This window comes from Microcaecilia unicolor, chromosome 8 (assembly GCF_901765095.1).
Source record: "Microcaecilia unicolor chromosome 8, aMicUni1.1, whole genome shotgun sequence".
NCBI lineage: Eukaryota > Metazoa > Chordata > Amphibia > Gymnophiona > Siphonopidae > Microcaecilia > Microcaecilia unicolor.
This window is the reverse complement of record NC_044038.1, coordinates 17,545,370-17,573,282: the sequence shown is the minus strand read 5'-3', so window position 1 is coordinate 17,573,282 and position 27,913 is coordinate 17,545,370. Positions and strand designations below refer to the sequence as shown.

The 27,913-nt window shown below is 42.9% G+C and overlaps 1 protein-coding gene across 1 annotated transcript in view; it reads right to left on the bottom strand.

The window, feature by feature from the left end:
* MAD1L1 (mitotic arrest deficient 1 like 1) overlaps positions 1–27,913 on the bottom strand; it is a 1,314,438-nt gene that overhangs the window by 676,142 nt on the left and 610,383 nt on the right. The window contains exon 16 of the mRNA XM_030212095.1: positions 2,052–2,259. Within this exon, the coding sequence (XP_030067955.1) occupies positions 2,052–2,259 (208 nt within the window). The remainder of the gene's footprint in view (positions 1–2,051; positions 2,260–27,913) is intronic.

Genomic DNA, 27,913 nt, shown 5'->3' with positions numbered 1-27,913 from the left:
AGCGCTATTACAATCGGCCAAACGCCATCTCCCTCTGACCCTCGGCGGACATTTCCCAGCTCTGGAGGACTAACATCGCCCGCACAACGTCGGAGGGAGGCAGGCGGGGACGCAAGCATCGGCGACATGCGATCTCACTCCCCTTGCCAGCCATTTCCCAACTTCGCAGGACTCCCATCGCCCCACACAAACTCGGAGACACAGAGGGAGCGACGCAGGCAGGCAGCCTGAACGTCGGACACACGCAGGGAGCCAGCCTGCCTGTCTGTACGTGCCAGGAAGGGAGACAGCTTCAGTCGGAGGGAGCGCCACGACCCTGAAAGGCACTGGAAGGGGGGGCACCTGAACCTCAACCTGCGAGGAGGGAAGGGGGAGGGCAGGAAGGGGGGAGAGGGAAAATGCCAGCAGACGGAGGGGCCACCATCCTGAAAGCCCAAAGGAGGCGGGGCCAACACCCTGAAGCTGGGATTCTCTCTCACACACACACTCAAATTCTCGCACAAACACTCCACACACACTCTCACTCTGTCACACACACACTCACACACACATTCACTCTCTCATACACTCTCTCAAACATACACACTACGATGCAGAAAAACGCCGCCACAGGGCCCACGATCCTGCAGGCCGGGGGGGGGGGGAGGGGGGCCACGACCCTGAGGCTGGGAGGGGGGAGCGGGACGAGAAGGATATGGGAAAAGGAAACACAGGGGGGGAGCGGGAAGGACGCCAACACACGGAGGGGGGACCCCTGCGGCACACTCTCTGTCTCGAACACACACACACTCGCACATTCACTCTGTCTCTCACACACTCACTGTCAAACATACACACTTCCATGAAAACCTTGCTAGTGCCTGTTTCATTGCTCTCAGAAACGGGCCTTTTTTTACTAGTAATAATAAAACCCCAATTTTCTAACTTCATGTAATCTCAATCCACAGAAATCTTGACAACATATTCATGTTACACTGACTTCAAATTAATTATCCATAATATATACTGTCCATAGCAACAAGAATTCTGTATATTAATGTCTGCTTAGCTTTATAACTTCATAATTCATTCTTCACATGGGCAGCTTTTTGAAAAAAAAAATGAATTATGACGTTATGGGCAGTCTTTGTGGAGCTATGAGGTTACGAAGCTAAGCAGACATTAATATAAAGTACTTTTGTTATTATGGATAGTATGTATTGATAATTGTTTTGAAGTTGATGTTGCATGAAGAGGCTGTCAAGATTTCTCAGGCCCGACGTTACATGAAGCAAAAAAAAAAAAAAATTTTTTTTTTGAGGAGTGTTTTTCATGACCAATGAAACAAAATTATCATCTACTTAATGTTTCTTGCTCTTTGGGGCCTTTGACCTGAGCTCTTTTTTGTCCTCTGAGTAAATGTTTGAATACTGCTATTGACTATTACATCGCTGAGATTTTTAAATTTTTCCTTTGCAATAGTTACTAAAGTTATACGAATATTAATCAAACATATAAATGGCAACAGGCGTACTCACTCGCAAATGCGCAGTAGAGACCCTCTCTGTCCCGCCCCCGCGTCAATACGTGATGACGGGGGCGTGACAGAGAGGGACCCTGCGCACCTGCAAGTGAGGGAACCGCCGTCGCCACCGCTCCCCCCACCCACCCTCCACCCGGCACGTGGCTTCACTATTCAAACCGCCGGAACGCAGCACAAAGCTCATCTGAGCTGCCGTTGGCCTTCCTTACCTGCCTGTGTCCCGCCCTCGCCGACGTTACGTCACACGAGGGCGGAACACACGCAGAGAAGAAGGAAGGCCGATGGTAGCTCAGATGAGCTGTGTGCTGCGTTCCGGCGGTTTGAATAGTGAAGCCACGTACCCGGGCCGGGTGGAGGGGTGGCGGCGGCGACCTATCCGGGGGGGGGGGGGGCCTTTCAACCCCCTCCCCCTTCCTTTACTAGCCCGTTTTTACAGGCTCAACTGCTAGTACATCAATAAACCAGGAATCAAATATTTCGATGGCCTCCTAATATTTAAAAGAACCAGTGACTGGGCCCTGCCACTCACCTGCGATTTCTTGGGAGGACTGTGCGCTTCCTGGTATCTCCAGTTTTTCAGGAACAGAATTTCCTCCCTCGAGGATTCTCACAAGTTCTCGAAGTCGTTCACATTCCTTTTGCTGCTGTTGCTGCTCCTCTTTGCGATGCTGCTTTGCTAGGTTCGCAGGATTCATGCTTACATGAATCACTTTTGTTTTAGTTGGGTCATAGTGCCCCTACAAAAAAAAAAAAAAATTTTACTGCTTTACATTGTTCACATGAGGTCAAAGAATGATAATTAACCTATAGAGGTGAATTTTCACACAATATACAGTTATTTGGGGGGGGGGGGGGGGGGGGGGAATATTTATTAAGATGCAGTAAAATTGAGCTTTTACTGCAGCACGATTTCACAGGGAGTGACTAGCCTGCAGTAGCTCATTATCGCAGGTCCCACAGTTGAACAATGCTGCTTGCAATCAACCTTGCAAGCAAGTCTATTCACACTGCCTGGGAACATCAGACTGCTAAAGCCTTGGCCTGCTGCTCCTGGCTGCTTCTTAAAGAAGTTGGCCAAACTGCAGCAATTCCCCTTACTGCCAATGCACCTCCCCCAAAAATCAATAACTCCACTCTGGAAGAGGCCCCCTACCAATATCTCCCCACCACGAAGACTCCCTTTTCCCATAAAAGCCCCCCACCCCCCCCAACACTCCTGTAGGGCTCCCTGGGCCTACCTACAAAGCAGCTCCCCCTGGAGTCTAGTGGGGTTGGGGCAGGAGCAATGCCCAGTCTCTCCTTCCCCTGTGAGAACCAGGTACAAAATGGTGCCAGTGCAGCAGCTTGACCCCTTGAGGCAGCGTCACAAGGCTACCGCTAGGGGCCACTGGCCCCATTTTAAACACATCACAAGCAGGAGCGACTGAAGATTGCTCCTGCCCTAACTCCATTAATCCTACTACTACTTGACATTTCTATAGCGCTACTAGGGTTACGCAGTGCTGTACAATTTAATAAAAGAGGGCAGTCCCTGCTCAAAGGAGCTTACAATCTAGAGGATGAAATGACAAGTTGGGGTAGTCTAGGTTTCTTGAATAGTGGTTAGGTGCCAAAGGCGACACTGAAGAGATGGGCTTTGAGCAAGGATTTGAAGATGGGCAGGGAAGGGGCCTGGCGTATGGGCTCAGGGAGTTTATTCCAAGCATGGGGTGAGGCGAGGCAGAAAGGGTGGAGCCTGGAGTTGGCAGTGGTGGAGAAGGGTACTGAAAGGAGGGATTTGTCTTGAGAGCGGAGGTTACGGGTAGGAACGTACGGGGAGATGAGGGTAGAGAGGTAGGGAGGGGCTGCAGAACGAGTGCATCCAAGGGATTTTGCAAGGCAATTGTGGGGGAAGGGAAGGCCTATGGGAAGATTTAGAATCTAGATTTTGCTCACACCTTTTTCAGTAGTAGCTCAAGGTGAGTTACATTCAGGTACACTGAGTATTTCTCTGTCCCTGGAGGGCTCACAATCTAATTTTGAACGTGAGGCAATGGCGGGAGGTTTTAGAGAAGGGTAGGTCTTCAGGGTTGGTGGGGGATTTGATTGGGAGAGGTCTCTGGAGGGGGGGGGGGGGTATTGACTGGGGGAGGAAATATTAAATGGGCAGGGGCCAGAAGGGAGAGCTGCTTTGCAGTTTGGCTGACCCCATTAAGCAGCAGCTGGGAGCATCAGGCTGTGGACATTGCAGGCTGATTCCCCCAGTCAGGAAAAATGATGCTAGCTTTTTGCTGGCATTATTCTTTGGAGACTAACACAGCTTGTGGTGTTGAACACAAGCTCCGTTATCCAATTTACATAGTAATGTGGTGTTTTGCATGTATTTGCATGCATTGCATCTGAATGTATATTTCACTGTACCATAAATTATTGTATACATTATAGCGTCTACCACGTTATAGGGCAAATAACACGCTTTATGGCCATAATACACCTTAATAACTACCCCCTAGATGTGCTGTAAATGTATAACTGCAAACAGGTGGGTGTAGTAAGCTCACATAATGTTATGTTAGCATTTTTATTCAAGCAATCAAGTTAACTGTTATAAGGCATTAAGAAATTTTACAAAGGGGTTCAAACCAATGTGCAATCAGCTAATTTTTATTATAATGTGTTTTAACTTTTAAATGTAATACGAGTGTGCTTTTAAAGAGAAAACTGGTGGAAGGTATTCTCCATGGACAGCAGGACACTTGTCCTCACAGCAAGGGCGATGTCACTGATGGAGATCAATGTGGGAAAACTACTTTGGAAGTTCTATTTTATAAAGATCCACGTGCGCCCCGCCTCCCACCACCGGCTCTGGCACAGACCGTATAAGTCTGCCCAGCACTCTCCCCGCCTCCCAACCACCAGTCCCGCCTCCCACCACCGGCTCTGGTACAGACCATATAAGTCTGCCCAGCACTATCCCCGAATCCCAACCACCAGCCCTGCCTCCCACCACTGGCTCTGGCACAGACCGTATATGTCTGCCCAGCACTATCCCCGCCTCCCAACCACCAGTCCCGCCTCCCACCACCGGCTCTGGCACAGACCGTATAAGTCTGGCCAGCACTATCCCCGCCTCCAAACCACCAGTCCCGCCTCCCACCACCGGCTCTGGCACAGACCATATAAGTCTTCCCAGCACTATCCCCGCCTCCCAACCACCAGCCCTGCCTCCCACCACCGGCTCTGCCACCCAATCTTGGCTAAGCTCCTGAGGAGCCATTCCTTCCGAACAGGATTCCTTTATGTTTATCCCACGCATGTTTGAATTCCGTTACCGTTTTCATTTCCACCACCTCCCACAGGAGGGCATTCCAAGCATCCACTACTCTCTCCGTGAAAAAATACTTCCTGACATTTTTCTTGAGTCTGCCCCCCTTCAATCTCATTTCATGTCCTCTCGTTCTACCGCCTTCACATCTCCGGAAAAGGTTCGTTTGCGGATTAATACCTTTCAAATATTTGAACGTCTTTATCATATCACACCTGTTTCTCCTTTCCTCCAGAGTATACATGTTTAGGTCAGCAAGTCTCTCCTCATACATCTTGAGTAGCGTGCAACTCAAAATGGGTGTGGCCATGGGAGGGACATGGCATTCACTAAAGATGCACCGGGGTTCATCGCCTAACTTATGTGCCAGGATTTACACCAGTGGGTGTAAATCCTCACGCCAACAAGTTTGGCACGGAAACGGGCTCTAAGCACTATTCTATGCAACTTGGAGTGTCATTTATCGAACAGCAAGCCACGTGGATTTTTTTCTGCACCGTTTACTGAATTTAGGCCTATAAGTAGTAGCAACAGTGGAGGAGTGGCCTAGTGGTTGGGGTGGTGGACTTTGGTCCTGGGGAACTGGGTTCGATTCCCACTGCAGGCACAGGCAGCTCCTTGTGAGTCTGTACAGGTCACTTAACCCTCCATTGCCCCATGTAAGCCGCATTGAGCCTGCCATGAGTGGGAAAGCGCGGGGTACAAATGTAACAAAAAATAAAATAAATACAAATATGTATGGCAGTGCTTTATTTATTTATTTAGGCTTTCATACTACAACACTTGGAAAACTACTCCACACAATATACAAACATCCATTAATACATAAACAATAAAATCAACAAGTTAAACAAATTAAACACAGATTGACTAGAGTGGCTGAATATTGACCTGTTGGTTGTTTTCTTGTTTTTAACCTAGTTATAGCTGAGATATGACTTCTATACTCACGGTGCACTTATGGGAAGAGCTTTGAAAATGTTTATGTTCTTTCACTCCCTGTGATTCATAAGATCTTTAACAAACTGAGGTAAACAGTGGTTTTAGTGTATGCTTACGTGGGTCATCCCCATAAGCTAAGGCCATTTTTTCCACATGGTTAAAATGGCCTAATTGCCACTTTTTTCTATTATTATTAGTGTGTTAAACCCTACAGACACCTAATTTGTAAGTGGTAAGGACTCACATGCTAATCATGTGCTAATCAATTAGCACAGAGCACGCCTCCTCTCTGCCCCCAGAGCTAACAAATAAATTCTTATTTTTTTAGCTTGCGGGTAGCGCACACTGATGCTAAAATTAGCATGGGACACCTGAGCACACCCCGCAGCAAGGCATTTTAAGCTGCGTTAAGCTTAGTAAAAGGACCCCTAAATGCATGATTTACCTACAAGTTAGTTTGGGCCAATTAATTCAGATATAGGTAAGGAAACGCGAAAAGATACTTTTTAAGCTCTGAAAGACTTGCAAATACAATTATGTGCACCATAGACTTTCAAGTCAGCTCACAAGATACTTATACCACATTTGTCATTATTTTAGCTCCTTGTGGTCTGCGAGATTTCTCTTGCTACGTCTTTCTCCGTAGTTCCCCTTAGAGTAATCCCTCCTCTCGCCTCTACACAGAGAAACGCAGCTGCATTGCCAGCTATATGAACCAGAAATAGCACGTGAGCCTCGTGCTAAGAGACTCTAAATACTTTTGAGCCTCAGTGCAATGTAAGCTTTATGTGCTGTCTTTCAGCTGTACTGTTCTTGCTGAGAGCAACAATACAGATTTTTTTTTATTATTATTTTCAATACGTTCAATGTAATTTTTGTATTTGGGTGCTCTATGAGAAGTTTAATGGGTTCAGGATGTCAGCTTTGCTAGACTAATTTTTCTTCCTACACTGAAGTTGTTTAAATGTCAAAAAGATGATAAATGCTTCCCAAACATACAGCACCTTCTACACTGATATGGACTTAATAAAGAATGATGAAAGAAGGAGATTTAAAATTCTGGGACATTACCATATTGGCACATACTCAGTAAGAATAGAGTCCTATTGACTAAGTAGATAACCTAGTGGTTAAAATCAGAGAACAAGGGTACCTAGATTCAAATCCTGCCTCTGCTACTCACTACACAAATCCTTTTATCTTCCACACTACCACACAGACTGTACGTTCTTTGAGCCATGCATTTTTTTTAATACCGGTATAGCAAAGTTACTCACCTGTAGCAGGCCAAGTACTCTCACAGCTGGGTGGATGCCGACTAGCGCGACTGAGAACTTTCTAGTAGGGTCATACCATGCGTGTGCTGGTGTCTTCCCACCCGCCATGCGAATGTGGGTCTCTCAGTCATATACGAGAGCTAAAGAATACAACTTCAAGGGGAGGTGGGAGGGTATGTGAGAATACTGGGCCTGTTGTCCTTGGAGGAAACCTGCTACAGGCGAGTAATTTGGCTTTCTCTGAGGACAAACAGACCTTCGCATTCTTACAGCTGGGAATCCACAGCTACCAGGCACACGAAAACAACAATGCTAGGAGAATAAGAACTCAAAACGTTGAGGCCTGGAAGTCAATTAACCTGAAAATATTTACATGCTAGCTGTGAAGCTGCAGCCTGAAACTAAACAAAACTGGGCCGGGGTGGTGGGGGAAGAGGTCAGGACTGTCTTATCGAACCAGCTATCACACTGGGTATCCTACTCAAGGCGGTAATGACATGTGAATGTGTGTACAGTGGACCACATCACAGCTTTGCAAATCTATCGAGGGTGTCCTCAAGGGGGCTACTATCATGGCTCTGACATTATGAGCCTTGACATGACCCTCCAGAGTCAACCCGGCCTGGACATAAGTAAAGGAGATGCAATCTGCTAGCCAATTAGAAATTGTGTGTTTGCTGATGGCTGCCCCTATCCTGTTTGGGCCAAAAGAAACAGGAAGCTAGGTGGCCTATGAGCTTTAGTCCACTCCCACTCCAGATAGAAGGCTAAGGCTCACTTGCAGTCTAAGGTATACAGTATAATCTCACCAGGATGGGCATGTGGTTTTGGGAAAAATGATGGCAGGATAACTAAGATGGAACTCTGACACTACCTCAGAAACATAGAAACATGATGGCAGATAAGAGCCCATCCAGTCTGCTCTTCCACAGCAGCCTCTATCCCCTCCTTCCCCAGTGGGAAGTTACAAGGGGCCACCTGTGTTGATAAAATTGCAGCCTCCTCCCTACCTGTAAGCCATCTGGGACAGTTACTTTGAGCGTGGTTATGCTCTCATGGAGCCAGTCTAAAGCTTGTCTCTTGCTTCGAATAGAGAGCTGGCTAGGACTTCTGAGGGCGGGATGGGTGAGACCGAGAATGCTGGACCTGAGGGGGGTTCTGGGCAGAGTGAGGTGGTGGAAACCTACACCTCTGAGAGTACTAGGGTCGCTGCCCAGGCCCACTCAAAAACCTCCTAGAAGAGGAGGCAAACTGGAGGTTGTTGAGACAGGGTTTCGATGGTATCTGTATGTTTCTTGATGAGGTCTGCAACTTCTTCTACCTTATCTGAAAAAAGGTTGTCACATTGGCAAGGAATGTTCGCCAACCTCTCATGAGCCACTGGTTCTAGGTCAGAGACACTCCCCTCATGAGCCACTGGTTCTAGGTCAGAGACACTCAGCCACGAGAGTGTGCCCATTCCCACACCCATGGCAGAGAGTCTGGATGCTATATCAAAAGAGTCGTATGCACCCCGGCCAGATATTTTCTACACACCAGCTGCTTACTGTCCCAACTGTAAAAGCTCTGTGGCCTGCTCCTATGGGAGAGAATCCGCATGACTTAGGTACTGCGGACCAAAAACTGCAAGTAAAGGGTCATGTAGAGCTGGTAGGACTGAATGAGGGCAATTACCATCGAGGCCTGAAAAGCTTTCCTCCCAAACGAGTCCCGTATCCAAGCCTCTCTACCTGGAGGGGCTGAGGCATGATGAGTCCTGCAGCTTCTAGCTTGTTTGATGGCAGATTCAACCACTAGAGAGAGGTGAGGTAACTGAGTCCTCTCGAATCTGGGAGCTTTCTGGATATGATACTGCGTATTCACCTTCTTAGGTGTTACCTGCACTAAGAGGGGAGATTCCCAGTTCTTCGTCAGCGCATCTTTAAGGATACTACTACTACTTAACATTTCTAGAGCGCTACTACGGTTACGCAGCACTGTACAATTTAACAAAGAAGGACGGTCCCTGCTCAGATGAGCTTACAATCTAAAGGACAAAATGTCAAGTTGGTGTAGTCTAGATTTCTGAGTATAGGTGTGGTGGTTAGGTGCCGAAGGCGACATTGAAGAGGTGGGCTTTGAGCAGTGATTTGAAGATGGGCAGGGAGGGGGCTTGGCGTATGGGCTCAGGGAGTTTGTTCCACGCATGATGTGAGGCGAGGCAGAAAGGGTGGAGCCTGGAGTTGGCGGTGGTGGAGAAGGGTACTGAAAGGAGGGATTTGTCTTGAGAGCGGAGGTTGCGGGTAGGAACGTAAGGAGAGATGAGGGTAGAGAGGTAAGGAGGGGCTGCAGATCGAGTGCATTTATAGGTTAGTAGGAGAAGCTTGAACTGTATGCGGTATCTGATCGGAAGCCAGTGAAGTGACTTGAGGAGAGGGGTGATATGAGTATATCGGTCCAGGCGGACGATAAGACGTGCAGCCGAGTTCTGAATGGACTGAAGGGGGGATAGATGGCTAAGTGGGAGGCCAGTGAGGAGTAGGTTGCAGTAGTCAAGGCGAGAGGTAATGAGAGAGTGGATGAGAGTTCGGGTGGTGTGCTCAGAGAGGAAAGGGCGAATTTTGCTAATGTTATAGAGGAAGAAGCGACAGGTCTTGGCTATCTGCTGGATATGTGCAGAGGAGGAGAGGGAGGAGTCGAAGATGACACCGAGGTTGCGGGCAGATGAGACGGGGACGATGAGGGTGTTATCAACTGAAATAGAGAGTGGAGGGAGAGGAGAAGTGGGTTTGGGTGGGAAGACAAGAAGTTCGGTCTTGGCCATGTTCAGTTTCAGGTGGCGATTGGACATCCATGCAGCAATGTCGGATAAGCAGACCGATACTTTGGCCTGGGTTTCCGCAGTGATGTCTGGTGTGGAGAGATAAAGCTGGGTGTCGTCGGCATAGAGATGGTAGTGGAAGCCAAGAGATGAAATCAGGCAGCCCAGGGAAGAGGTGTAGATTGAAAAAAGGAGGGGTCCAAGGACAGATCCCTGGGGGACTCCGACAGAGAGCGGGATAGGGGAGGAGGACGAACCACGAGAGTGTACTCTGAAGGTACGATGAGAGAGATAAGAGGAGAACCAGGATACGACAGAGCCCTGGAATCCAAAGATAGAGTGCAATGGTACTGTGACCCCTTCTTTAAGAGGAGATTCGTAATCTAGGACAGTTAACATTTCTGCCCTAGGCTCTTCCTCCTTCTCTAACTTAAAGGGGGTTAGCCTTTCCATCTGAGGGTGTCTTTCACTGGTTTTGTTAAAGAGGTTAGAACTCTTCAGCTTGGAGAAAGACAGCTGATGGAAGACACGAGAGTTTTCTATAAAATACTGTGTGGCATGGAATGTTCGACTGGAGAGCCGGCTAAGACTTTTAAGGGCAGACGGCTCTCCAGGAGTAGGTAGGCAAAATCATTTATTCATCCTTTCCAAAAGTACAATGATTAAGGGGCATACAATGAAGCTACTAAGCAGTAAATTTAAAACAAAGTGTAGAAAATATTTCTTCACTCAACGTGTAAATAAACTATGGAACTTGTTGCCAGAAAATGTGGTAAAAGCAATTAGCAGAGCAGGGTTTAAAAAGATTTTGGATAAGTTCCTGAAAGGTCTGTAATTATGGTGGACTCAGGAAAATCCACTGTTTATTCCTGGGATAAGCAGAATAAAATCTGTTTTACTCTTTTGGGACCTTGCCAGGTACTTGTGACCTGGACTGGCTACTGCTGGAAACAGGATAATGGGCTTGATGGACCTTTGGTCTGTCCCAGTATTGCGATGCTTATGTACTTAACTATATAAAGCTAATAAGCGGAAATCAGAACAGAAATCAGTGCACCCTGGAATATCTTCTTGCCTAAGTGGTCTAAGAGTCTGGGGTCTTTATCAGGTGGTGTATTGGGAAACTCTCCGTAATTCCTCACCTTCCTCACTGCATCTCAGTTACCACTGAAGAATGAGAAGACTGGACTTATTGAAACTAGGTAGATACAGGTTGAATGGCTAGTGGGCACAGCCACATTGAAGCTATTATTCTTGTGGGCAGCCATAGATTGGTATAGTCTCTATAAGCTTTAAGAGCCCCAAAACATCTAAACATGGTTCTGATTCCTGATGTAGTGGGAAGAGAACCCCTCAAAATGTGCTGAATAAATCTGAAGTAAATTATCCCCTCCCTTCCCTTACTCTCTTTGCCTAGTGTATCTTTTGAATCAGTTACCCTGTGCAGGATTGGATTGGAAAGTAACCCACAATATCTCTTCCCTTCTTTCCTTCACTTTATTCATGTCTGCAGTTTGAATGGATGCTTTGGCCCTTCTTCTTTACTAGTCGCTATTTTGTAAATATGATGTTGATAAATAGAGATTCATTTTGCACAGGAGATGGATTGGAGAGAATTCCTGTACAGCAAGTGTAGACCGTGTTGTAGCATCTAACACACATTGTAAATATAACATGTGGTTAATTAAATAATGTAAATTTGGCTCCTAAATAATTGTAATGGCAAGAATAGGGAGCACAAAACAGTTTAGTGTGGTCCATCGATGAATGGAAGGCTGCCTCAGTGGCCCATCGTTAGTCATGAGTTTGACATACCTGCTGTAGAGTACTATTCCTTTCCCTCTAAAGAAGATTCCAGAGGAAGAAAATAGGATGCTTTGTGAAAGCTCCAAATGCAGGGAGGAGGGGGTAAAGAAAGGTCCCCTTAAGGTTCAGAGTCTGAAGTAGGCAGGAAAGAGACAATTGGATCTTGAGAAGGACAAATATTTCTCTACATAGGGGTAATGCCCATGGATTCAGATGGCATTATGTTGGGCTGTTGATATTGAACAAATGGCAATCTTTACAGTAGCCCTGAGAATTTATTGAACATCTTTTGCAGGAATGAATAAGAAAAACACAAGAAGTCTCATCAATGACTATAACTAGGCCCAGAAAAAGGTTTGGTAACCAATTTTGCATTGTTGAATATGGGAAAATCTCAGACATGCAGTAAATTGTTATTTTTGTAAATAATATTCCCTTTTCCTAGGTAATATGTATAAGAAACCCCAAGAGAGAAGAAAGTATTTCTTGGTTATAACGCCAGGAGGCACTGCCTCCGGGGTGAACTTTAGTGTATATTACCCATGTAACGGATATAAGTTATTAAGCAGAAGTAAAATAATGCATTTTATTGCAGTGATATTTACCACAGGAATCACTAACCTGTGGTACTTCACGTTAACAAGCTTTACATTGTTTTTATGTTACTAACAAACCAAATGCATGCTAGCAAATGCATATCCTTACAATACTGTGGTCATTTTACTGAAACCCATGGATTCACTGTAAAATCCAGAAAGACTCCCTCATTTTCTCTTGTGTCGTTAGGGGACTGGAAAACTTTCAGAGTGAAGACCATCTGTAGTTTTTACGTAAAACGTTCTAATCTAAATATTAGACAAGGCGTCTACATGTCTTACCGTGTACCAAGTTATAACTTGTACTAGATGCAAAAGCCACTCCAACACCATGAATTTTACATAACTGGTCAATACTAGGTGGTAAGATGGTAACTAAGGCATAAAGCTCTTTCATAAGGACTGAAGACTCTACAAGTAACTGTTTTCTTTGAACTAGAATTTTAAGTCGTTCTATTGTTATCAAGGAAGATCAACATCTTCTCTCTAAATTTCCTATAACAGAAAGATTTGACAGCCTTTAAGATTCCCAGGAGATCCATGCAGTTGATATGTAGCCTCTGTAAAATTCATATCCACTGCTTCATATGCAGCATTGTCTTTGATTTGCTACTCAAACCTTTCAAAACAACGTTTTTGTGGCTCTCATCTGGGATGACAATGACCCCTTCAAATATTGACTTGAAGGGTAAGAACTGTTATACCAAGAAAACATTTCTATTTTCACCTCACGATAACAGACACAAAAGATGAATTAAAGATTCAACTATGGAAAGTCACATATCCTGTTATTAATTGGTGTAAATATTGCAATACTGTGAAGTAAAGCTACTCTATGAATTTTCTCATCTATAATCTTTTCTTCTTGAAAAAAAATACATCATCCCCGGAAACAGAAAATAAGTTAAATTCGGAAGCAGATCTAGATACTATAGTACATGCATCATTATTGGCAACTTTTCGTTTTCATGAATGAAGGTGCATGCAAAGGTTTATGAACCCCAGTCAAACTCTATGTTTTAATGAATCCTAAAGTCCATGGTCTTCACTCTCAGTCCTTGAGAGCTGCTAACCGACTATGGCAAATGCAAAACTGGAGACATTTCCAGCTGAGTCAATACTGCTCTTTGTTTTTAAAGAGTTGTTAATAAGGCCAAAACATATGAAGGGCAATTCTACTACCTAGGTGCCTACAGTTACACGTGTTGTACAAGTAAATGTTTAGAATACTAGCACTTATACATACCTACTACTACTTATTTCTATAGCGCTACTAGACGTAAGCAAAGCTGTACACTGGACATGAAGAGACTGTCCCTGCTCAACAGAGCTTACAATCTAATCAAGGCAGACAAATGGGACAAATAAGGGATAAGGACAAAGAGTAGCAAGATTCTGGAATCCCAAAGGGTAGCAAGATTCTGTGCAGATTCCCAAAGAGTAGCAAGATTCCAGAATCCCAAAGACTACTACTTATCATTTCTATAGTGCTACTAGATGTATGAAGTGCTGTACACTGGACATGAAAAGACAGTCCCTGCTCAACAGAGCTTACAATCTAATCAGGACAGACAAACAGGGCAAATAAGCGATAAGGAAATTACTAAGGTGGGGATGATAAAACATGGGTACTGAACAAGTGAGTAAGGGGTTAGGAGTTAAAAGCAAAACCAAAAAGGTGGGCTTATTAGCCTAGATTTGAAGATGGCCAGAGATGTAGCTTGACGTACTGACTCAGGAAGTCTATTCCAGGCATATGGTGCAGCAAGATAAAAGATCTGGAGTTAGCACTGGAGAAGAAGGCTGCAGATAAGAGAAATTTACCCAGTGAACAGAGTTCCCAGGGAGGAGTGTAGGGAGAGATAAGAGCGGAGAGGGACTGAGGAGCTGAAGAGTGAATGCACTTGTAAGTGCTATTCTGCAAATACCCATGTAACTTACAGAGCACGTATTTGCAACTACTACTACTACTATTTAACATTTCTAGAGCGCTACAAAGTGTACGCAGCGCTGTACAAACACAGAAGAAAGACAGTCCCTGCTCAAAGAGCTTACAATCTAATAGACAAAAAGTAAAGCATTTAAATTTAAAATATTTAAGCAGATGTTGAAGGGTGGTCAGTGTGATTAGGTGTAACTCTGGTTGGAGTAGTGGGAGAAGGTGATAGAAGAATAGAAATGGGTGAGGTAAAGTAATGAGTGGGTTGATAGGGAGGTTATATAAGACATGTCACTCTAGGGGTGGGTGGGTAGAGGGGTAGGGTGGGTGGAAGCAGGAGAAGGTATTCTCTGCAGCCTATCTGTGAGATGGAAAATGCTCTCTGAAGCTGCTGCTATAAGTTGTTAGTTTTCTCTCCCTGAAAGAGATCCAAGCCACACCCACGAAGTTCAAACTGTCAGTGGGGAGGGTGAGGGGAGGAAATGGCAGTGCTTGATGAAAAAGAGAGCTCAGTTTGATAGGAGATATACTATAGGATGTCATTCTGAGGCCAGGCTAAGTCTAAAGCAGGAGAAGGTATTCTCTGCAGCCTATCTGTGAGATGGAAAATGCTCTCTGAAGCTGCTGCTATAAGTTGTTAGTTTTCTCTCCCTGAAAGAGATCCAAGCCACACCCACGAAGTTCAAACTGTCAGTGGGGAGGGTGAGGGGAGGAAATGGCAGTGCTTAAGGGGTACACACAGGAGAGAAGCATGGGTGGGACTTACAATAACTAAGTTACGTGCGTCTCCATCATATTAAGGCACTTGCACTTACATCAGCTCTAGGGCTGGTGTAACTGCAGATAATGAAACCTTGTCAATCAGGTGCACATCCCTATCAAGTGGCTTTGGGTCCTACTTATAAAATGTCTTCATTAGTGACTTGTTAGGCCTTCAGTTATTCAGGTGAATACAATTCCACAATTCAGAAAATATTCGGACCTTTCCAGCCTCTCGCCCTTTGTGACTGTTGCTCTGTCTACTTTCAACAACCATATGTTCCTCTATACAGCTATCTGAGCGTTCAAACACAACGTTAATTCTATTTTATAAAACAAGAAGGTGCAGCGAAGGGCGACTAAAATGATAGCGGGGATGGGATGACTTCCCTATGAAGAAAGACTAAGGAGGCTAGGGCTATACAGCTTGGAGAAGAGACGGCTGAGGGGAGACATGATAGAGGTATATAAAATAATGAGTGGAGTGGAACAGGTGGATGTGAAGCGTCAGTTCACGCTTTCCAAAAATACTAGGACTAGGGGGCATGCGATGAAACTACAGTGTAGTAAATTTAAAACAAATCGGAGAAAATGTTTCTTCACCCAACGTGTAATTAAACTCTGGAATTCGTTGCCGGAGAAAGTGGTGAAGGCGGTTAGCTTAGCAGAGTTTAAAAAGGGGTTGGACGGTTTCCTAAAGGACAAGTCCATAAACCGCTACTAAACGGACTTGGAAAACTCCAAAATTCCAGGAATAACATGTATAGAATGTTTGTACGTTTGGGAAGCTTGCCAGGTGCCCTTGGCCTGGATTGGCCGCTGTCGTGGACAGGATGCTGGGCTCGATGGACCCTTGGTCTTTTCCCAGTATGGCATTACTTATGTACTTATTAAAAAAAGCTCTAATGAATCTAACTAGCAATTTCCATTGTCAGAAATATTGTTAAGAAATGTAAGCTACATGGAACGAAATCAATGAAACAAATAGGCTAAGAAAAATCTGCCTAAAAACTAGTCATATCTCCACAAGAGAACCCTAATATCTTGCAAATGACCTGCTGTTCACAATGCAGTAACTAGCAACAGATCCACAGCTGTAGCATTAGTTACACAACAATAATCTGCGTTGGGAGAGTTGTCAGAAAGAAATGTTTCTTATGACCTCACCACAAAAGCCATCATCTAAAGTATGAAAGTGAAAATCTTGATAAGCCTGAAATACTTCAGAACAAAGTGCTCTGGTCGAATAAAATGAAAACTGAACTGGTCAGCCGCAAGAGGTATTTGATGAAAAAAAAGGGAGAAGCACTTGAAGACACGAATGCCTTTGCACTGTTCAGCACAGAGGCGGATCTATTATGCTTTGGGGTCCCGTGTCGGTCAGTGGCATAAGAAATACTACGCAAGTAGAAGGAAGAATTCATACAACTAAATGTCAACATATCCTTGAAACCAATGTTCCATAGTTAGAAAAGCTGAACTGAAGCTGAAAGGAGGTGGAATATTCCAGGAAGGTGTCAATCCAAGACATACCTCAAAATCAACTATGAAGTACTTAAAGGAAAAAAAAAAGACCTAGAATGACCTTTGTATTATTGAAAATCTGTGGGGAAATCTCAAACACGTAGTACATTCAAGCAGACTTAAAACTAATTCTGAGCTAGAAGAGTTCTACGGAAAAGATTGGGAAAACCAGACTAGAAAGATGTTATTTGGCTACTAGTAAAACAGGCCCGTTTCTGACACAAATGAAACGGGCGCTAGCAAGGTTTTCCTCGGAGTGTGTATGTTTGAGAGAGAGAGAGTGTGTGTGTGACAGAGAAAGTGTATGTGAGAGATGGAGTGTGTGTGTGAGTGAGAGAGAATGAGTGAGAGAGAGAGACAGAGTGTGTGTGTGTTTGTGTCAGAGAGAGAGAGAGTGTGTGTGTGTGAGAGACAGAGAGTGAGTGTGTGTGTGTGTGTATGTGGGGCTCCGAGTTCCATGACCCCCTCCCTTCCCTCCCTCCCTCTCCTCCGAGTTCCCGGCCCCCCTCCCTCTCCTCTCCTCCCTCTCTCTCCTCCCCTCCTAGTTCCATGCCCCCCTCCCTCTCCTCCCCAGCGTGTTCCATGCCCCCCTTTCCTTGGAGTGTGTATGTTTGAGAGAGAGTGTGTGGGTGAGAGATGGAGTGTGTGAGAGAGAATGAGTGAGAGCGAGAGACAGACAGAGTGTGTGTGTGTGTGTGTTTGTGTCAGAGAGAGAGAGAGTGTGTGTGTGAGAGACTGTGTGTGTGAGAGAGAAAGTGAAGCCTCCAAGCCTTGAAGCATTCGTGCGCTCTGTAAGGCTCCATCTCCTCAATTGACGACACGTAGTTCTGGAACGTTGCAGGAATGCTTCAAGGCTTGAAGGCTTCACTTTCTCAGCTTCAGAATTTTGGAGGTGCGTTTTATTATATAGGATAGGAAACATTTGGAAGCCGTTATTTCTGCGAAAAGATGTGACTGAAGGTCGTCCAAACGTTTGCACCTGCCATGTTCACTGTTTCTTTATTTTCAATCTGTTAAAATCAGCAAATAAATAGTAATTATGCATTAAAATTAGCAGACAAATGTTGTGATTTAACATTGTACAGTAAAAATGAAAGTAGAGGATGACCAATAGAATTCCAACTCAAGGGTATAAAAAGCAATTTTATTAGTTGGGCTCGAAGCAGATCTGTATTTTGGCGTGAGGGCACCTGCCTCAGGAGTCAACAAATCAATCCAGATGGGTGGAGATATCAGCGTTACCAAACTCATGCACACACTTTACAAGGCGTGTGACCACATTTTTTTGAAACCCGCAATTTAGTTGCAGCACACAATATTTTACTCCGTTGGTATTTGCATAACCGAGGACACTGGTTTTTTCATGTTTTTCACAAGCCTTGTAAAGTGTCTGCATGAGTTTCTGTACACTGATATCCACATCTATCTGGACTGATTTGTTGACTCCCAAGGCAGCCCCCACCCCCCCGTGCTAAAATGCAGATCTGCATCAAGTCCGACTAATAAAAATGGAATTACATAGTAACATAGTAGATGACGGCAGAAAAAGACCTGCACAGTCCATCCAGTCTGCTCAAGAAGATAAATTCATATGTGCTACTTTTTTTATTTGTACTGTCCTCTTCAGTGCACAGACCGTACAAGTCTGGCCAGCCCTATCCCCGCCTCCCAACCACCAGCTCTGGCACAGACCGTATAAGTCTGCCCAGCACTATCCCCGCCTGCCAACCACCAACCCCGCCTCCCAACCACCAGCTCTGGCACAGACCGAATAAGTCTGCCCAGCACTATCCCTGCCTCCCACCACCGGCTCTGGCACAGACCGTATAAGTCTGCCCAGCACTATTTCCACCGCCCAACCACCAGCCCCGGCACAGACCATATAAGTCTGCCCAGCACTAGTCCCGCCTCCCAACCACCAGCCCCAGCACAGACCGTATAAGTCTGCCCAGCACTATCCCCGCCGCCCAACCACCAGCCCCAGCACAGACCGTATAAGTCTGCCCAGCACTAGCCCCGCCTCCCAACCACCAGCTCTGCCACCCATTCTAGGCTAAGCTCCTGAGGATCCCTTCCTTCTGCACAGGATTCCTTCTATTGCTTCTCCCCTGCTTTCAGTTTTGCTCCGTGCCTTGATTTGTAGGGGTTTTCTCTTCTTCTCTTGCATTTTAACGTTGTACCATGTAGGCTTCTGTTCAGTTAGGGATTCATTGGAGCATACAATTCAACCAGGAGTGCTCAAACTTTTGAATATAACTTTACAATTCATTTTTTTGTATTTTTAACTTGATAAGGGAAGATCCAACAAATAAAACTATTGTTTCCGCTATCGATTTTTTTTAAACGTAAAACAAAGCATACAAAAAAGAAAATTGACAAGTAGATTAGTCATCTTATGGTCTTAACATGCTAATCAGAGTTGATAACAGCTATTAACAAGAAATAATAACTAATTGGTAATAATTACAATTTACACGCACATCTCGCTAAGCGCATTCTGTAACGCAGTGCGCCTAACTTCTAACATACGCAGGCAAAAGGGGGCACATATATAGGCGGGGAAATGGACATTTCGTAGACTTTCCAAAATTTATGTGAGTAGTTATAGAATTTGGCCCAATGCACCTAAATCTACGCACTAGGATTTACGCCACATTTTCATTGGTGTAAATGGAGGCACATAGTTTTAGACGCTGAGATATCAACTAAGCGTATTCTATATACTGGACCTAAATCTAGGCACCACTTATAGAATACACTTAGTAGGGCGCCATATATAGACTCTCCCCCTTAATGCTTCCTATTTAGGAAATACTAAGTGGACCCGCACTAAGTGCAAAACTGCCCATGACATGCTCCCTAATGCAAAAAGCACAGAATATACAGTGTGCCATGTAGTAACTGCAAAACTATTGCAAAGACCAGGGCCGCCAAGAGGGGGGGCGGGGGGCAAAATTGCCCGGGCCCGGACCTCCAAGGCACTGGCACATACACTAGCTCCATGGCTGACTTGGGTGCCCAGATGTAGGCATGCCAATACGGGGTTACACTAGTATTCTATAATGGAACCTAGGTATACAGCCTTTGGGACACCTAAATGGAGATGCACAGTGACAGAAGTACCCCTAGGTGTATCCATGCTAACCGACCATGGGCTAAAGAACTGTTATTTTATGGGCGCAGGCCGCAACTGCCTTCTACAGTTACCATACAGGCTTTGCACTTACTGTACATTCATTTTTGCATTTCACCTGTGGAAAGTGCATAGCCGCCGAGAGGGGGGGCAGGGGGGACAAAATTCCACGGGCCTCCAAGGGGTCCCGGCACCGCAGTCCCACCCTCCCTCCATCGTCGACCGTCTGCCACCGGACCGGGCCCCCTGCATTGAAATCACAGCGCATCTCACCTCCTTCCCTCCCTGTGTCCCACCCTTGTCTGACGTAACTTCCGCGAGGGCGGGGCACAAGGAGGGAAGGAAGGCTGCACGGAGGCGATCTGCTGCCCAACTGACAGCACTTTCACACTGAGGTGAGAGTCGCTGAGATTTCAATGCAGGGGGCCTGGCCCAGTGGCGGACGGAGGGGAGTGGGTGGGAGCGGTGGCGGCGGTGACCTCGGGGGCTGGAGGGGGGAGCAGGGGTGGCCTTGCCCCAGCCCAGTCTCTCGGCGGCCCTGGGTAAGTGCAAACTGTTACTGCACGTTAGTAAACAGACCCCAGAGTTTTGTGGGTCCTATAATATTGCTCCTAATTTTCTTGAATTCTGTATTATCCAGAATATAAACAAGTTTAACAGGATGTATGGTCCATACCCTCCCCCCCCCCATGAAGATATGGAGTTACTTTTGCAGTGCCTCGGTAATCTGGCACCATATCCAAAACATCAGAGCTGGCCTTGAAAAAAAAAGCTCTCTCACATTTTGGCATTAACATCTCTAATCTTGGTTTTGGTTGAGAATAAAAGCTAAAGCACGGAGCTCACAGGCTTCATTGCAAATCTAAACTCTCAGTACTGAACAGACTGCTTACATCTGCAGTTTCATCTGTCTTACCCCGATTAGATGACCTGGTACATGAAGATTTATGGGCCAAAATTATCAAGAAAGTGCATTCCACTTTGCCAGTAAACCTATCAACAGCTGCACCTTAAAGAAGGTTATGTTTAGCTTGTTAGCTGCTGACACGTACAATAATTTGACTACCAACAGTTCTACTGCACAGTAGCTACTAGATATCCAGACTAAATTCTCACAGTCCTAATTTGAGGAGACCAGCGCTGTGGACAATATTGAAAACAACACAGTAACATAGGTATATGATGGCAGATAAAAACCCGCATGGTTCATCCAGTCTGTCCAATATGCTACTCTGTGCAGGTTCCACTCCTTCAGGATCAAAATCTCGCATCACAAATATAGCAGTCATACAATGTTGGAAGAGCAGTTGTGATCATTTTGGTTGCAGTACGGACAACATTCACTGTCGATACTTGACTAAACCAGCGATCCAGCAATGTTGCAAATTGACAACATTTTACTTGCTTATCAACCTTAAGGTGTCTTCTCTCCCCCTCTGAGATGAGATATGAATACGATTCAAAACATATCCACTTGTTCTTGATCTGTCCCTGCTATTTTTCGGGTCACAGACCACTGAAGTCTGGCCAGCACTGGTCCTACCTCCCAACTGATGCAGTAGCCATCAAAGCCCATTCCAGCCCATCCAAATCTGACGTTCCATAATCAGGATACAGACTGTTAAATTCTGCCCTTTTTTTGTCGTATTTGGGATACAGACTGTAGAAGTCCGCCAAGTACTGGCTATATTTCCCTATTACTGGAATTACCGTCTAAGCACCGACAAGTTTTGACTCCATCTTTTTTCCATATAAGGATCCTTTGTCTGTTTTTGAATTTCATCACCATTTTCGTCTCCACCACCAACCCCTTATGATGCTTGGATTTTCACATATCTGGAAGATTTTACCCAAATAATACTGGTAACATATTTAACATACACAAGGGAGTGCTTTTTTCAGTTGATACACAACTAAGGTGTGGAACATTCTACTAGAAAATGTAGCAAAGTCTAATAATATGGCTACTTTTAAGAAAGATCTAGACAAGTTTCTGGAGAACAGGTCAATGAACAATTATTAGCCAGGCAGGCTTATGGATCACAACAGGAAATGTATCTGCCCATTAGGATCTGCTGGGTACTTCCCAAGAAAGCAAGAGTGGCCACTGTCAGAAAAAGAACATGGCAGTTATATTTACGACCACGGACCCAATACACAGCAGAGGTGGAGTTAGCTGATAGAACCAGCGTAGAAATGGTTGGAAAGTTATAAGTATGGTTATATTACCCTGAAGCAGCATCAGCAAACAAGGGCCTTTACTGGGATGAGAAGATTACAGTAAGTGAACAAATTAGATTTTTTTTAGGATTAGATTTATGGCACTGTTTAGAATTTTTTGTGGGAGTATTTTACACAATTTGTGAGTCCAAGAGGAATTTCTTTCGCCATTGATTATATGTTACAGCTCAAAGTCTCATTCAGCAGTTAGTTGACCTTTGCATCTTCGCCCAACCAAAAGAACTAGAAAGGAGCATTAGGGCCTTCATAGTGCAGTGATCACTGGAAAAAGTATTTAGATACATTTTGGGGTCTACTGGTTTTATTTTGAGTATTTTTGACTGGCTGGAGGTAAGGAGAGTGTGAGGGGTGGCTGGAGGATGTCAGTAAGGGTTTACTGGTACCTGTAAGTAGTTTCGTTGGAGTATGGTGGTATGGATGGAGGTGGGAAATGGAAGGAGGATGGAAGAGAAGCTCCGAGTCGGGTTTTAGTTACTACTGGTATGATGGAACAAACTGGAGTTACAACTGCTATGGGGTGACAGAGAGAGTCCGCTATAGGCAGAAGAGGGACCAAAGATTTTTGACTACTGATTGGAGGAGGCAGGTCTTATGAAGAAGCTATGATGAATTAACCCCTGAAGAAGGCTGTGTAGGGTTGTAAAATCAGTGTCGGGTTATTCTGCTAATGTTGAAGTGAGTCTTGAAGAATTATGATATCTTACCCAAGGATGTGGGCATTATGAGCCGAGGACATTTGTGAATATCACAGTTAAGCTGCAAGTGTTGGATTCCTGTATAAGCTGCAGATAAGGTACTATGTTATATGCTATGATTTCATTCTTTTGATAATTGTGGATAAATGACTATGGTTTTGTCATAATAATATTATGGAACTTAAGTGTTATAAAAATAGAAATAAGCCTGGGAGACAGATGATAAAAGAATGTGGGATTTAATTGTTGGTATTCAACAATTTGCGATTGCCTTATGGCATCTCCTTGAGGTCATCCTAAATATGGTGATAATATTTCAGTAGAGGGGGTATATTAGAACATCATATACATATAACCCAGCTCATATAAATATCAATAAATTCCATTTTAATCAAAGATATTTAAAGATATCTATTCGCAAATATAGGATCCTTCAGAATTCCCCCAGCATCACCACACAGGCTTATTAATGTGAGCCAGGCACTTTTATGGTGAGCTAGTATTCCTCATTTGATCCATAAATTTAATCAAAAAACTTTTTTCTTTTTTCTTTTTACTTTTCTTTCTATTCTCTCTCTTATATAGCTTAAAACATAGGCACTTAGCTTATATCCGTGGTATCACTCAAGAACTTTCTTTGTATGAAAGACTTTAAAGAAGTATATTATTCATTTATTCATCTCGGAGATCCTCCTACCGACATGAATTCACGTTTCGCACATAAGTGCTGTATCAAGGCATATCTCCTAAAAATATAAAATCCATTATCAACCAGCGTATCCTATTTCTTTATAAATACTTTTTATATAGATAATCTCCAAATACCTCTGATTTTCACGGAGAAAATTCCCCATTCTTTCATCATTCTTATTTTCTCAAAGATGGCCGCGGCGTTCATGTTACTTAAATAGGGGAGTTCCCTGTTACTTACATCAATATTTTATAAACCAATCACAGAGCCCATCCATCGAAACTCCTCCTCCTCTATTTAGACTACTGACATCCATTCTATCTCACGATTTAAACCATTTGGCTGTACCGAATTTAAAGAAAAAATCCAAGACTGTTCTTTATAATTTAACAAATTTTCCATATTACCACCCTCCCACCCTACTTTAATATGGTCAATGATTCTCCATCGTATATCGGTAATTTTATGATCAAGCTCCATCCAATGTTGTACAAGAGGAGCTTCCTCCTTTTTAGTGAGAATCCTAGATTTATGTTCATTTAATCGTATTTTCACCGGGCGCTTACTTCTCCCCACATATATTTTATTACATGGACACATTATTATATAAACTACCATCATTGTGGAACAATTTGTAACTGAACGAGATCTTAATATTTGTTTGGTTTGAGGATCCATCCATTCTGATCCAAGAATCGTTTGATCACACCATTGGCATTTTCCACAACTATTATGTTGTGCACATCTTACTTCCTCTTGAATCCTACTTTTTTTCTTTGAAAGCAGTTCTCCTATATTTTTAGATCTAGAGAAAGTAACCAAAGGTTCTTCACAGAAAACACCCTCCAGCTGTAAAACGTGCCAGTTCTTTTTAATAGATTGTGCCAAAAATCTTGACAAAGAAGAAAAAGGAAGAACACATACCAATCTCTCATCCTTATTAGCTTCAACCACTTGTTCTTGTAATAATAAACTTCTTTGTGCATAACGTGCACGGAGATAGGCTCTCCTTATTGTTCTTTCCGGGTAGCCCCGTGATCTAAAGCGTTCTTTAATATCTCCGCCTGTTTTTTAAAATCCACCAATGAGGAACATAATCTTCTTAATCTCAAAAATTGTCCAATAGGTAAATTATTTTTCAAATAATGCGGATGAAAACTTGTAAAATGAAGATAATTATTACGATCCGTTTGTTTTCGAAAAATAGATGTACAAATTTTACCCGCCTTCTTTTCAATATGGATATCCAAAAAGTTAATACTTTTTTGATCAAAAACAGCTGTAAATTTTAAATCTGAATTGATAGTATTTATCCATTGTATAAATTCGATCAGTAATAATTCTGAGCCAGTCCAAATCAAAAAAATGTCGTCCAAAAATCTTTTCCACATGCTCACTGAATCAAAGTTCATAGATGAATATATTGACTTTTCTTCAAAATCTGCCATATATAACGCAGCCGATTTTTTGATTAATAAGAATCCTTCGGTTCCATATATATATTTTCTGCCGAAAATACATAAAAGTTCTACAAATCCACCGGGAAGACCGATTGTGTCCACTATAAATTCGGTTCTTGAACCTCTGTCAAAATTGATTGATGTTTTTCTTCAACCAATGGTGAAAAATATTAGATCATATGTTAAAGACTCGTCTGACATGTTAAGATGCTTGGAAGAAGTTGATATATCAGATGAAGCATTCTTTGTTACCATGGACGTTTCCGCTTTATATACAAATATTCCTCAGAATGCTGCTTTGGATATTATTAAGGAAAATCTTGAAAAACGCCCCCTTTCACCACGTATTTCAACTGATTTCCTAATGGAGTTAGCAACATTGGTGATTAAGAAGAACTATTTTTGGAATAAGAATACTTATTATGGTCAACAATATGGAGTTGCGATGGGTGCTACTTTAGCCCCCTCAGTGGCTGCGTTATATATGGCAGATTTTGAAGAAAAGTCAATATATTCATCTATGAACTTTGATTCAGTGAGCATGTGGAAAAGATTTTTGGACGACATTTTTTTGATTTGGACTGGCTCAGAATTATTACTGATCGAATTTATACAATGGATAAATACTATCAATTCAGATTTAAAATTTACAGCTGTTTTTGATCAAAAAAGTATTAACTTTTTGGATATCCATATTGAAAAGAAGGCGGGTAAAATTTGTACATCTATTTTTCGAAAACAAACGGATCGTAATAATTATCTTCATTTTACAAGTTTTCATCCGCATTATTTGAAAAATAATTTACCTATTGGACAATTTTTGAGATTAAGAAGATTATGTTCCTCATTGGTGGATTTTAAAAAACAGGCGGAGATATTAAAAGAACGCTTTAGATCACGGGGCTACCCGGAAAGAACAATAAGGAGAGCCTATCTCCGTGCACGTTATGCACAAAGAAGTTTATTATTACAAGAACAAGTGGTTGAAGCTAATAAGGATGAGAGATTGGTATGTGTTCTTCCTTTTTCTTCTTTGTCAAGATTTTTGGCACAATCTATTAAAAAGAACTGGCACGTTTTACAGCTGGAGGGTGTTTTCTGTGAAGAACCTTTGGTTACTTTCTCTAGATCTAAAAATATAGGAGAACTGCTTTCAAAGAAAAAAAGTAGGATTCAAGAGGAAGTAAGATGTGCACAACATAATAGTTGTGGAAAATGCCAATGGTGTGATCAAACGATTCTTGGATCAGAATGGATGGATCCTCAAACCAAACAAATATTAAGATCTCGTTCAGTTACAAATTGTTCCACAATGATGGTAGTTTATATAATAATGTGTCCATGTAATAAATATATGTGGGGAGAAGTAAGCGCCCGGTGAAAATACGATTAAATGAACATAAATCTAGGATTCTCACTAAAAAGGAGGAAGCTCCTCTTGTACAACATTGGATGGAGCTTGATCATAAAATTACCGATATACGATGGAGAATCATTGACCATATTAAAGTAGGGTGGGAGGGTGGTAATATGGAAAATTTGTTAAATTATAAAGAACAGTCTTGGATTTTTTCTTTAAATTCGGTACAGCCAAATGGTTTAAATCGTGAGATAGAATGGATGTCAGTAGTCTAAATAGAGGAGGAGGAGTTTCGATGGATGGGCTCTGTGATTGGTTTATAAAATATTGATGTAAGTAACAGGGAACTCCCCTATTTAAGTAACATGAACGCCGCGGCCATCTTTGAGAAATAAGAATGATGAAAGAATGGGGAATTTTCTCCGTGAAAATCAGAGGTATTTGGAGATTATCTATATAAAAAGTATTTATAAAGAAATAGGATACGCTGGTTGATAATGGATTTTATATTTTTAGGAGATATGCCTTGATACAGCACTTATGTGCGAAACGTGAATTCATGTCGGTAGGAGGATCTCCGAGATGAATAAATGAATAATATACTTCTTTAAAGTCTTTCATACAAAGAAAGTTCTTGAGTGATACCACGGATATAAGCTAAGTGCCTATGTTTTAAGCTATATAAGAGAGAGAATAGAAAGAAAAGTAAAAAGAAAAAAGAAAAAAGTTTTTTGATTAAATTTATGGATCAAATGAGGAATACTAGCTCACCATAAAAGTGCCTGGCTCACATTAATAAGCCTGTGTGGTGATGCTGGGGGAATTCTGAAGGATCCTATATTTGCGAATAGATATCTTTAAATATCTTTGATTAAAATGGAATTTATTGATATTTATATGAGCTGGGTTATATGTATATGATCTCCTTGAGGTCAACATAAATATAAAATAATTTTTGTAATGTTCTGGTTGGTTTAGTTTCTCTTTAGGTATTTCAGACTACTGGCATATACAATATTTTTATCCAGAAAATGGACTAGAGGTAATGATTTAAATTTTGGTTTAGTGCATAATAATTTCAGATAACTTATTATAATATGGCCTATATAACAATGGATTTGATCCTTTATTATATCCCTTCCATGTTTTTCTCGTTTCATTCTTTTTGATTTGTTCTGGATAGAGTCTATTCTATTCTTACACTTATACTTACACTTACATGCCACCTTATTCCCCTAAATGAGGAGCCAAAGAGGTTTACATCAAAAATATACTTCATCAGTATAGCACTGGGGTTCTCAACCCAGTCCTCGGGACACACCTAGCCACTTTAGATTGTAAGCTCTTTGAGCAGGGCCTGTCCTTTTATGTTAAATTGTACAGCGCTGCGTAACCCTAGTAGCGCTTTAGAAATGTTAAGTAGTAAGTAAGTCAGGGTTTTCAGGATACCCACAATGAGTATGCATGAGATAGATCTGCATGCCATACCTCCATTTTATGCAAATTTACCTCATGCATATTCATTGTGGGGATCCTGAAACCTGACTGTTCAGGTGTGTCCTGAGGACTGATCTAGAACCCCTGGTATAGCACATCATCATAAATACAATTATGAAAGTCTCTACCTAAAATATCCCTAAACAAACAAACAAACAAAAAATGCCCTAACACATTAATACAATCAGTTAAAATATGCAAAACAACAAAAAATATCATATCGTAAAAAATGTAATAAAGTTATCCATAACAGCAATGGCTATGGCTTTTTTCTGCACACTTTTGACTGGACAAATGAAATTCTTCCATGCCTCAACCACCTAGGCCCTGCTAGATCATGATAGTAGTTCAGATACAAGATCATGTC